The sequence below is a fragment of the Excalfactoria chinensis genome, chromosome 15, assembly GCF_039878825.1.
Source record: "Excalfactoria chinensis isolate bCotChi1 chromosome 15, bCotChi1.hap2, whole genome shotgun sequence".
NCBI lineage: Eukaryota > Metazoa > Chordata > Aves > Galliformes > Phasianidae > Excalfactoria > Excalfactoria chinensis.
Window position 1 is genome coordinate 7,179,209 of NC_092839.1, and position 13,145 is coordinate 7,192,353.

The 13,145-nt window shown below is 43.2% G+C and overlaps 1 protein-coding gene across 1 annotated transcript in view; it reads left to right on the forward strand.

The window, feature by feature from the left end:
* CDH4 (cadherin 4) overlaps positions 1-13,145 on the forward strand; it is a 401,822-nt gene that overhangs the window by 354,283 nt on the left and 34,394 nt on the right. The window contains exon 8 of the mRNA XM_072350023.1: positions 12,510-12,647. Coding sequence (XP_072206124.1) covers positions 12,510-12,647 — 138 coding nt within the window. The remainder of the gene's footprint in view (positions 1-12,509; positions 12,648-13,145) is intronic.

A 13,145-nucleotide genomic window follows, 5' to 3' on the forward strand; every position in this document is an offset into this window, starting at 1 on the left:
AGGGATGAATTGCTGCCAAAACTTAACAGTAGATCTAGTTACAATGGCAAAGAATCTCTTTCTGCCATAAGTAATTCTGCTCAGGAAATTGGTGCATCTCAGCAAAAGGGCGTTTCTTGAACATAGAAGCAAGTCTCAGCTGAGGGCGAGGAGAGAGGAAGTAACATTGCCAGTGTGGATTTGATCAAGACAGCTCTACTTGTGTGTGTGTGAATAAGGCTTAAAACTGTATTCAGCATCTCAGCCCGGGCTCCCCCAAACTGGCGAATGCCTCTGAAAAGATAGCCTTAATTCCGCTGTCTGTTCCTCATTTGAGAAGTGGGGATAATTCCCAGTTCACAGAAGTTTAATGAGGATGAATTTGTCAATATTTGTGCCTGCAAAGAAAATAAAATATGCCAGCATTATTTACAGCATAGCAGTAAGCTCGTCAGTGCAGCGTCATAGATGGTCAGGTCACGGGTTAATTATCTTGGCAGAATTGTGCAGTGCGATTTTTCATTTCAGTCTGTTATTTTTGAATATCTTATAATGTGTGCTACTAAATTCAGGGTCATTTTGCTTCTTGCATGAAATTCAGCTCTTCCATACATTTTTTAAGAGGAAATGGAGCCAGAACTGGAGAGAACCGAAATGCTGAAACTCCCTCTTGCAGCAAATAGCCAAAAATCTGCTACATTTCTCCAATTATGTAACTGCAAAAATTACATTTCATCACATGAAGATGGTTGGCAAGTTCCTCTTTCATACCTTGTGGCAAGGTGAAGTCAATTCCACATTGCACAAATCTGGTCGGTTGGCAATGGAGTCTCTCCGGAGCTGACTCCATTTTAAATGTTCCCCTGCTGAGATGAAACGTGCTTCTGGTCACTTAAAAGCCTTTGACACTTGCAGAAATCCCATACATCCCTTAGATGACAAAAAGCATAGAAATGAGATGCTGTTTGATTAAGGCTGTGATCTGAGAAAATTAAATTCTGCCCTCAGTTATAGAAATGGCTCGTGGCCACCGCACCGTCCTTGTAAGTTTGGTCATGGAAAGGGCCCACATTACCCTGGCAAAGGTCTCTTTTAGAGCTGGGACCTTCGATGATTGTGGAAAATCCTTCTTGGTCTGCTCCTTCCCATATCAAATTAGTAAATGCGGTTTTTCCCTTTCATACTTTGTGTATATCGAAACACTTCTGGAGTCGTATCTTAACAAAACGCCTTCTCCTCCCGTGGCTGACATGGAGTGTTTGTTTCCATGATGATAACAATTGCTTTTTTGTAGTTTCACCTGGACAGACGGTGACGCTGCTCTGGGAGATCCGATTAAGGCTGACAGCCCCAATACGGCAAGGAAAGCTCCTGCACATTGCAGAGAACACTCGTAGTGGCACTCTGCCAGCCCGGCTTTTCTGCCATTTCGCTTATCAGCAGTTTCTTAGTTCATCATGAAGCTGTTTGTTCCTCACTTCCCCAGGTTATTTTTTTATCTTGTCTGAAGCCTTCCGAGCAGGCAGTGCATTGAGTTGTACAGGTCGTTACTCCCCAGAGCAGCAAGCTCTGCACACAATTGAAGCCGAACCACAAAAGTTGCAGACATCGTCATCAAAAGCTCAGATTCTCCACAGACACTTTCCATTGCAAACCTATGGCTGTCGATGTAGCCATCAGTATTTTTCTGGGATCTATCTCCTTCTTATCCCCCCAGTGTTGCACCCCAGGGTGCTGCAAACATCAGCAGGCTCCGTGGTGAGCGCTGCGCTGCTGACTGCTCTCTGCAAAAAAGACCTTTATTTGGTGGCCTTCCTTATGTAAGACTACACATGGCTTCACTCAGATCCATTACTGCGGTGTTTAATTAAGAAAAAAATCTTTCTTTTGTATTTATCTCGTACATGTACAGATAAACATTAGGATCATTAGCTTCTAAAAAACTGCCGAAGTGCCTTGCTTCCAAAGTATAACGTTTTATCCTCCATTAATCCTAGTTCTTGTTCAGTGAGTGATTTGTAACATTCAAGTGATGGTAGCTATGTTGTTTATGTTAAGTTATCCCGGAGTTTATTACCATATTTTGCTCTATTCTTGAATGATTTCGTCCATCAGGTTCACTGTGGGTTGTTTCTCCTCCCTTTTTCTCCTCCAAGAAGGAGTGCAACAACGAAGCCTTCAATCAATGCAGATCTTCATTCCTCGTGCATTATGTCTTTGATGTTATTAATGTATACATACAGAACAAGATCAAATCTTGTTTGCATTCGCACATCATTGTTTCATGTCATGGAGCATTCTCCCATTCACAGGAAAAGCTTTGGTCTGTTTTTCCCATGGCACTGCAGATCTCCTCCTTTGCACCTGGTTTCACATAGAAGCTGACATTTCCCTCCCCAGCAGGGCCTGCAGGTGGGACTCTGCTGTGTGTCCTGTGGCACTCTGTCACCAGAACCAATCCCATAGGCAGAACATAGTGACCCACGTTTCTCTTAGGCGTAGTTCTCAACGATGGTCTTCCAGTTGTGCCCCCACAAACTTACCCAACCCAGCTGATCTCATCTGGGTATTTGTCATGGTACCTGGGAGAGCATAGCCCTCTTAAAAGCCAGGGAAGCAAAGCCAGGTTCTTTGACAGAACCCCCGTTAGTATTTCCAGCTTCGCAACCAAACCAAGTTTCTTTTCCAGTAATTCTATTGCATTCTCCCTCAACAAATCAACACAACGTGACCCCACCCGTACTGTGTGAAACAGCTCTTAAGGGAAATACAATAGGGAACATCTCGCATTAATCTCTTTGCAGTTATTTGACTGTTTTCCACTAACCTTTCATTCTGCCAAATTTAATTACATCAGCTGCTTTTCCAACTATAACCTGTTCCTCCAATATTTGGATGTTCCTTTCAATTCATAGGGGTGAAGGCATATATGATACGCAGCTAGCAAGAATTTAGCTGAGCTGTTTTCTTGAAAGTGATGGAATAATTCTCAGTAGTGAATAATGAATAGCACCAAATGTGTTTATTTTATCCAGATCGTGCAGAGTCAACACCATACTAAATCTCAAGGTTTGTTTTCTGACCGCCACCCTTCTGCCATGTCTAAATAGATAGGAGTGGGGAAAATGGTTTGAATGTATTGCACTGAGTATACATTGAATATATATCGGTTTTGTTGTGTTTGTTTGTTTTTTAATTAATTGACAAGTTGATAGGATTTGGAAAAACCTCAGCATTAAGGGGTTTGTCTATAGCAGCAGTACCACGAGCATGGAATTTTGAGCCTGTCTGCACACAAAAAAAAAATGAGACCACGTATAAATTATGAGCAATATTATTAATATTTATTGACCTACGCTGATCTTCTTGATAATCTTTGTCATGCTTCCAGACCAAGAGAGCTTAAAGAAAGCAGTTTTACCTGGATTGTGAGAGGCTTTTCTTCCTCTTTTTAATCAAGCCAGAAAGACCAGAAAACAAATCAGGCTGATACGAACAGAAGTCAGGCTTACAAGGAAAGCAGCTGTAACAGCTAAATGGCTTAAAGCAGAGAAAGCAGGAAAACAGCATGTGGGGCTAATGATGGGTGGTTTTCAGGTTTCAGAATACATTAAGGCATTCTCCCTGTTTATTAAATTGCTCTGGCCACATTTGACAGTAAAGGTTTTGTGGTTTATGAAAGTGCAATGGACATAACGAGGATTTTTTTTTCCCAAAAGCCTGGCCTTTGGGTAACCACCAAGACGATACACACTATAGGAAGGATTTGGTTTTGTGCAAGTCCAAAGAAGGTCATTTGTTTATTTCCTTGGCTGTTGCTTTCCCATCCCTGTGGTCTGCCTGGGGCTTTGGGTTTTTTTTCCCCCTCTCTCAACTCTCACTCCTTTTGTCAAAAAATGGCAGACACGACCACAAGCAGCACCAATTTAACACTTAGATTTTCCAAAGGGCACCTCTCAGCAGTGACAGTCGCTCTGTAACCACCTGGACATTGAACTGTTCCTCATCTCTTCCTGTCCAAGAGAGGCTGGACGTAATTTCGTGGTTTTACAAAAATTGCCTCAGCCAAAAGATGGAAGGTTTATTCCTCAGGTCTCCTTTTAAGTGCTCTGCAAGATGACCTGACATCTGTGAGGCACAAAGCCTGCAAAACATTGACGTGAATTGAAAGCAGTGTCTGAGTTGCTTCTAGTTGGTGTTGAGGTCCAAAGGAACTCTCCCACAGTGGAGCACAGGTGCTTCCCTCCAGCAGAAGGGCTCTGAGATGGGTCCTTCTGCATCTCTCCTCCTCGCAGAGCCCGACTGCTCCTGCAAACGGAAGGATTTTATTCTCACGATATCGCTGCGAGATAAGAAAGTGTTTTCATTTCGTTTTGAAGTGTTATTTTCAATTTCTTGGAGGCACAGAAAAATTAAATGACCCACTAAAGGTCTCTGGGGGAGTGTTTGGGAAAATGCAAAAGGAACCCATGCTGCAGCCCGCAGCCTTAATCACAGCCCACCTCTTTTTTTGTCACCAACTCAGTGGCGCTAGTCATAATCAAAATGCATTATCCAAGATATTCGTCATCTCTCCCTTTTTTTTTTAATGAAATTTATTTGTAGCTCGTACCAGCTCACTGTCACCCCCTCGCATGGCTATCAGCGCCGACAATCAGCAGCATGTAATTTACTTTCCTTATTCTTCTCCTGCTTCCTTGTGGTCTTGTGTCTGATCTGTAGTTTTGATCACTGAAGAATGAGATATAACCCATTTCTAATGATTGTGTGATTCTAATTTACGCATTAAATAAGAACCATATGAGAAGCTCATTTACTCACAGTCTTCCTATTCAGGAAATTCAATACTTTCCAAGGACTACAGATATTCTTACAGTGGGTTTTCTGATAACAATTTTGGTAATAATTCTGATAGCAATTTTCAGGTAAGTCTGTAGTGCCTGAATAGCTTCAATAGACTCAGCCCAGGCGCCTTTATGGAATTGCTTGAGGCATGGAAATGGACTGGGTCCATCAGTGGCAACATCAGTAAATAAAACATTTCAAGACTGAAAAAAGAAATGTTACAGAACAGTGGGTACTTCTTCTGCTGTTATTGTTGTTTTCTTACTTATCTTCTGAAAACAGCCCAGCCCCTATTTTCTATTTGCTTCAGGCTTGGTGTCTAATTTTCCAAGGCTGAGTGAAAAAAAGAATCCCAACAGATGTTATGTCCATATTATAAAACCTTCCAAAACTGAAAAATAATGTCACAATCTTCAGAATAGTGCTGCAATTTAGATTTTGAGTGAACTCCAAAGAATTAGATTGATTTTAAAGTGGTATTTAAGATAGGATAAAAAAATCGGGTGGGTTGTGGTTTTCCTGCATTCGGGTTCTGACATTGTGCTGTGGTCAGATGTCAGATAAAAAGGCTGTGACCTCTTGTCATCCTCACCTTTTGCAACTCCAAATCTAGAATTAGTGTGGGGTTAAACAGACCCTGTGTTGGTACTAATGTGGGATACAGCATACGTGAGGATGCGCCATTGCCTTATGGGTGGACCAGCTGGGCTCAGAGCATGGCCAACCCTCTGCACCATGCATCCAAGTCTGTTGACCTTTTGGTGGATGCAGTTTCCAGTAGGTCCCTCTTGTTGGCCAGGAGTGTCTGCGTTGCTGTTCTTAATGTGTTCCACCACCCTGGGGTTTCAGTCTGGGTTTTTTTCCAAAGCCTTGAGATCCCGGGCTCAGAGTCTGGTCCACCAGAAAGAAACATCACTCAAAAATAAAAATTAAAAGAAGCGAAGTATAACACAAATGAATCACACTCAAAAATAACTCTGTTCTTGTTTAGTGGAGTCTTCCCCATGCAAAATATTGCTCGCACAAAACATTAAGAAAACAAGGAAAATGGTCCACCGGGACCACCACTCTGTTGCCATTTTCAGTTATGTGGATGTCACCCGCTGCAGTTCCTTGTTGTTTTGGTGCTTTTTAGTGTTTGGAGTTGATATTTCCAAGCTTTTCTTGGTATCCCTGACAACTAGCAGGTCACTTTTGGAGATGAGATTCTCACTCAATAACAGCACTCCTGGAGCTGGCTCTTCAGCAGGATCACAGCTCCCACAGTAACACAGGGGAGGTGAGCAATTCCATCTGCCTCACATCTTCCTTGGCTCAGAGCTGTGGATGCAGGAGGCAGGTGGTGACCATCAGGGCAGTGCTGCACCTGAGGTGTGCGTAGAGAGGGGTTCCATTCTCACATCCCACTGCTTGAGGAGCGCAAAAAGAGCAGCCAGGGGCAGCAGGAGCTGCACTGCTTGGTCTGATGCTGCTGGGAGGCCAAGCAGAGCAACTTCCCGGAGGGTCTTCCAGCTCTCTGTGATTTTATAACCTCGCTGTGATCGTACTTCTCTCAGGTAACCTAAACGCTTCTTTCTGCTTTTGTATGAGAGCCAAGGGGTAGCTATTGCTGGCTGCTGTATGCACCACCAGGTGTTGTTTTGTTTCTGAAGCAGCCGCACGGAAAAGAAAATAGCTGCTGAGCTGGAACAGGGCACATTTGCACTTAAAACTCAATGTTCACTCCGGGCCAAGCTGAAGGGTTTGGTTGTGTAACTGCTGGCTTTGAGCAGGTTAAGCAAATGTGCAAACTACAGACTTGTCAGAAAGAGCAGTGATGCAGTGGCACAGCTGCCCAGGGGGTGGTGGGGTCACCATCTCTGGGGGTGTTCCAGGACCGTGGAGATGTGGCACTGAGGGATGTGGTCACAGCAGGATTGGTTGGGGTTGGACTTGAGGATCTTAGTGGTCTTTTCCAACTTTATGAGTCCACGATTCTGTGATATTAAAATACTGTATTTAAAGTGCAGTAGAGAAAAGAAGAAGCAGGGGGTAGAAAAGGTGTGAGATCCCACAGGTTATGGGGCCCAGGTGCCAAGAGGAAATGCCTGAAAGAAGACTTAAACTCTCAGCTGCTAATCACGCTGGTGGCTGAAAGCTGTTTGTTAAAGGTTGGTTGTCACTGTATGTGCCATGCCAAGTGAAAATCCAGAGGTTAGCTTATGGCCTCTAGACCTTTGTCCTTTGTCTTGACCTGCATGTCAGAAGGCAGGATGTTTCTCATTGGCACCTTTTTTAGGGAGGAAACTTAGCTGAATGAGAACACCACCATTTCCAGGAGAGTAAGCTTTGGCATCGCTGCAGTTAGACCAAGGACCATCCCAGCTTGTTGACAGCTCATAGAGCCCAAAACACCCAGATGTTCATGACCAGGGAGTGCTGTGCCGTGCTGGGAAGAAAATCAAACACAGCTTCAGCCAAACGGAGAAGATAAACCTGTCTGTTTGTGGCTATGCAACAAGTGGTTTTAGAAGTGGGATCCTCTGTCTCTGTCCTGGTAGCATGGAACACTTTTGAGGGTGGCTGTTCCTGTGTAGAGATGTTGGGATGAAGCAAAGTGCATCCTTTTAGCTCAGAGTTTATATTAAGACTTGTGGGTTCTGAAATCTGCTGAGGGTGCTGCATACCTGTCACAGTGCTATGCTGTATGTGGGAAAAGGTCAAGCTCCATCAAAGGCTTGGCTTGAGCCGTACACCAAGATGGAGCTGCAGACATTGTCAGCAGAGCTGCCTCACCTGAGCCCCCAGCATAGGGGCTGCTTCTGGATGTCTGCCTTTATATTTAACCAGAGGGAGCATTGCAGATGCTTTCAAGGTTCTGCCTGTGAGCTCTGTTTAAATGATGGCTCATTCGATCTTTTTGGATAAAGCACTTCTGCTGAAGTCATGTGGCTGTCTGGGGTATTTCTTTTCAAATCGACTTTCCCAGCTGTGCTGCAGTATTTATTACTGTGTTCACGAGCTACTGTCATATACCAAAGGAGTGAACATCAAAATTTCACCAGCACATGAAGAAATGATTTAGAAAGGAAGCCAGAGGAATATCACATGTTCCTCTCATTGGCATTGCAACAGGCAGGGGAGATGGAAAAGTGTATAAGGAAGAGGTAAGGATAGCCATGAGAGGAAATAGGACTTTTTTCCCAACTTCAGATTTTCCGTCTCTTTCACCAATAGATTCCTTCTCAATAAATCCCACTGTAACATACTGGTAACCTTCTTTGCTTTAGACAGGATGCTAAATTTAGTGAGTCATACATTTAGCAGGAAGTGGTAATTAATTGGACAATATTTGTACAGAGCTTTGAAAATGCAGGTCCTAATTTTTGCAAACCCTTTGTCCGTAATGAAGATTAATTTAATCACATAATTACCACATCTCTGGACTTTGGCATCCACAGTTACCCAGCACGTGTATGATTTATATTAATTACATGAGCAATCCAGGAGCAGCCGTATTCCTAAAATTACTGGGCACGCACATGTGAAAGTTGAGTTCACAGATTGCACTTTGTTGCTATCATCTCATTTTAAAGCTATTTTGCTCCTTAGGCATCCTTCTTTGAATATGATTTGTTCAAAGCCTGTCTCAGAAGTGCTGTGTGTGCACCCAGGGTGCGAGGCAGCATCTGCCGGGCTGTCTGGCACCCCAATGGGCAGAGCCAGAGCAAAGCTGCACTTGGAGGGGGCATCTTTTCCTTTCTCCATGCCTGTGTAAGTGCTGGTCTGGTGATAGAGATCAGTGTGAAGTCTGAGACCGTCATCGTAGGAAAACTTTGTGAAAGGGGTGGAGTTTTTTGGACTTTTTTATCTTCAAAAGTTGTTTGAACATAGAGAATACAGAGAGAATCCCTTTCTGCTTTAGCTCAATTTGTCGTAATTTCTACCCAGACCCAGAAGGCTTTACTCCTGATTTAATATACTCTTTTGAACATTTTTTCTCCCCAGACCTTGTGTTAGATGGGTTGCTCCAGCATCCCACAGCTTTAGCAGCGAAGGACCTACTAATTTCCAGCCTAAATTTATTCATAGCCAGCTTACACCCATTTGTTCTTGTGTCAACATTGTCCTTTAGTTTAAATTGCTCTTTTGCCTTCACGGTGTTTATCCTCCTGAGGTATTTATAGACAGCAATCATATCTGCTAGCAGCCTTCATTTGCTAGACCAAACAAGCCAGGCTCTTCTGGGCTCTTCTCCGGTGATGGGCTCTTCACTCTCAGCACCTGGTCAAGCCCAGGCTGCTCATACAAGTGACCTCAATTATGCACAGCATCCAGATGGGCCCTCAGAGCTTGGACCAAGGAGTGAATATTGCTGTATCTGCACATAGTGCATGTGCCGATGGCGTTTGTCCTGCTCCACAACAAAGGTTCAGACATGAGCCCATCCTCCCTGCATGCTCACGTCCCTTCAACCAGCTGCCCACAGACTTTTGGTCCCTTGCTGCTCTGTTTGGCACTGTTAAATCTCTTCTTGTTTCACTGTTCCCTCTCCATGTACAAGGCACTCCTAACTTTTGAACCAAGCCCTTTAACCACCTTAACAACTCATCCAGCTGATTCCCAACCTCTGAAATTTAGCCGATGTATTTCTTTGTAGCACCGTATTAGATGATTGACAAGAGAGCAGACAGATTAGATCTGCTGCAATTGCTTAAATTATTCTTCCCTTCATAATTTTTCCTTCAAAAGCTCTTCTTAGTTTTTAGGTCAGACTAAAAGCTCCACACTTATCAAGATCAGCTATTTTTTTTTCCCTCGATTTATGTAGAAGTAGCACATTTACTTTCCTCTAGCATGAAGATTTGCTAGATTTATTAAAAATACCAGCCACTGGGCCTTCCAGTGACTTCAGTGGGCTGGGTTTTTTGTCTACCCCTAGAGGGCAGATCCTCATATCTTTGGTTCCACAGCATCGCCATCAGAGCAAGCATAAAGAAACTGTTTCACTTCTCTGGGTTAAGGCCATTTGGTGAAACCCCCATGCTGTATTTTTTTATCCTGTTCTATTTGAAATGTCACTTCTGTGAAGGAAGAGAAGATCAGAATTATTCTGTGTGATCAAAACCCCATCAAGAAAATGTCTCGTATGCTAGGGGGCATGAGACTGCCTATTTTTTTAATAGTCACAACAATAATACTAACAGTAGAGCAACAAACTGAGATGCCCCTGGAGATGTGGTGACAAATTAGAAAGACATGTTGGAATTGAAATTGATTGAATAGTTCAATAAAATCAGCTTAATGCACAAAAGCAAAAAGGTTAGCTACAGAAAAACAAAACAAAGCAAAAAAAATCAGTGATTTCTTATCTGCAGGGACCAATCTCACTGAAGATTGAATTAGTTATAAATTTAAACTAGGTGCTTGAGCGTGCCACCCTTACCTGCCCACACCAGAGGCAATCAGATGAAAATAGGTATGGATGGCAACCGAGTGCCTCAAGGGCTGACAAATCTCAGCCTACTTTCAGTTATATGTTTTCATGTTTGACACAACCTCACACGCCAGCCAACATCTTTCTCCAGATCTGATCACTTTTCTGCTCCAAACACAACAGTTGTGTCTTCAGCTGATAGAAATGGGTGCAGCTCTGATGAAGCTGCAGCAGTCAGCCTCTGGCTGGGTCCCCACTGCTGCAGCTGCCACCAACCCTGGGACAGGCCACCCATCCAGTGCTTTCCTTCCCTCTCCCCATTCCTATAAGCCAGCTTTTGGGGGCTGCTGCATTTATACCTTACTCAGTTCTGGGCGTCTTCATTTTTGGCTTTGCATTCTCTTGATGGATGCATTCTCTCTTTTAGTTTTCTCTAATGTGGCATTCTGAGTTTGTTCTGGATCTTTTATTAACACTGTGCTGCAATGCTAGTGAACAGCATTTATTTAAATAAAAAAAGCTTGATTGTAAATCTGAGATTAAGACAGATTCATTTGTAGGACATTTCAGCCTTACAGTTACCAGTGCTTTGCAATTGGAGTAATGAATGGCAACGTTTGCACGAGGAAAAAACAAGGGCTGGAGTTTCTCCTTCATGTTTTATTATGGGTAGCATGAAATAATGAAGGTGCATTTCCATAAAATATTCCGGCTGTAAGGTGCTGATGAATTCCCATGTGTGATGTCTTGTCAGTTTAGCAGATTAACATCTGTCAATTAAAAGTGCTGGAATCAAGATAAAGCTAGAATTCAGATTCCTGTTATTTTAGTAACTCAGAAGAATTACAGAATTAAAGCAGTTACAGCAGCTCATGAACGTTGATACTGGAGTAAGCAGACCTAACTGACCTAATTTTTACCATGTGAAATTTCAAAAAGCATCTGACATTTTGCACAAGCAGTAACATCAGCAAAGGAAAAGGGCAGCCCTCGAGTAGCAGAGCTGGACTCCAGCAGCAGGCAGCCATCCAGCATGCAGCCACCCTGGGCAGCTCTCTCCTCCCATTAGAGTCCCTCCACTTGGCTTTGCACAAAGCTTTTCTAATGTAACACTGTGATTCCATATCCACACCCTCTGGGCTCTCCATTGCTCTACCAGAACCACTTGGTCCCTGTGTCCCAGCTCACATGGGAACAGGAGGTTATTCCCCATCTTTGGGGGTATTTAAGAGATGTGGCATTGAGGGTTATGGTTAGTGGTGGGACTCAGCCACTGTAGTTGAAATGCTAAGTCACAGCTCGAAGCAGTGATGGAGCACCTGATGGGAAGGCAGGGCCAACCCAGGGGAGCTCAGGTGCATGCAATGCACCCAAGTGACTGGAAGGGCTGGAGCCAGAATTCACCCCTTCCCAGACCTCATTTAAGGGTTGGCAGTGGAGGTGAGGGCTTCTCTTGCTGGAGATCCCTGTGTACCTGAGGCCTTCCAAAGGTTAGCAGCTCTTTTCCTTCATTTCTGCTCTTGTGTCTGCTGCATTTGGTCTCATTCTCATTTGCTGTAGCCAAAGACCTTGCCACCCTGCTATCATCATCCCATTATAGTATTACAGTCAGTCAGGCTAATGCTTGGGCTGGGTGATCTTGACAGTCTGTTCCAACCCTGATGATTCTGTGATTAAGTGCTCTATCTGCTGTGAGTGTCATGTGGGTAGCTTGGCAAGATGGTTTGTTCTGTGAGATTTTTTCATTCTTCAGAGTAATTGAGAATTAAGAACAAAGATTTTTGTTACAAATTGGAGCAAGGAAGATATTCTAAGTGTCAAAAGGCATTGAAGTGTGTGAGCAGAACCAGTTGGAGTGCCACGAGGCAATGCTGCTGTCAGTTTGGGGATTATTAATGTGTTTGGTGATGTTTTCAATAGGGAAAAAAATAAAAAATAAAAAAAAAATCAGTCAAGTTTCTACTTGTTTCCAGAAGACACCAATTAATGTTGCTGAAAATGTTTAAAAATCAACCAAAATATCCGTCTCAGACAAGGATTTCTGTCTATACAGTCTTTTATTTTCCCATAAAACAGATGATAACCACCAATCTATGCTGCAACCGATTCTAAAGTGCGATGGAAAATGTTATGTTTTCTGACTAGCATTTGAAGTCCGACTAAACTTTGTAGTCAGCCTTAGGATTGAACTTACGCGTGGAAAATAAACCAAGGCATTTTACAGGATGCTTTTCTTAATTCTTATCTGTTGTTTTGTTTTTCTCTCCAGAAAGTTCAGCAGTATATAGTCATCGTTCAAGCCACTGATATGGAAGGAAATCTTAACTATGGTCTCTCAAACACGGCAACTGCAATCATTACGGTGACAGATGTGAATGACAACCCCCCTGAATTCACGACCAGCACTGTAAGTAGCAATACAGCAGCACCCAGACACAGCCTGGTTGTGGTTCGGGGATGTTTGTGCCAGTCGGCTGTCTTTGCTGGTTTGGCAGATAGGACAAACTTGATCAATCTGTAGAACAAAGACTTTTAAAGGGGGCTGGGAAGGCAAAAAGTGGGAAAATGAAAATAGCAAATGATCTGTGAGGTAGCAAAACTATTTGGCGACCAATTTCAGTGAGGTGATAAAGGAGCTGAAATAATGTGGCAAACAGATGATGTCTGATTGCCCCAAAGAGGATACAGTTGTTTCACAGCAATTGGCTGTAGACATCTCAGAGTTGTTATTACTTATGAGTGAAATCCAGAGCAGTGAGAGATATTTTGGGTTTAGTAGCCTGGATACAATTTCAAAGAAGTAGTAAATACTCTAAATGGTAACAGTTATCCAGGAAATTTGTATTATACTGATAGCTTTAGCAGATGCGTTTGTGTGTGCCAGCAGTTAAGCGTGTAGACATAT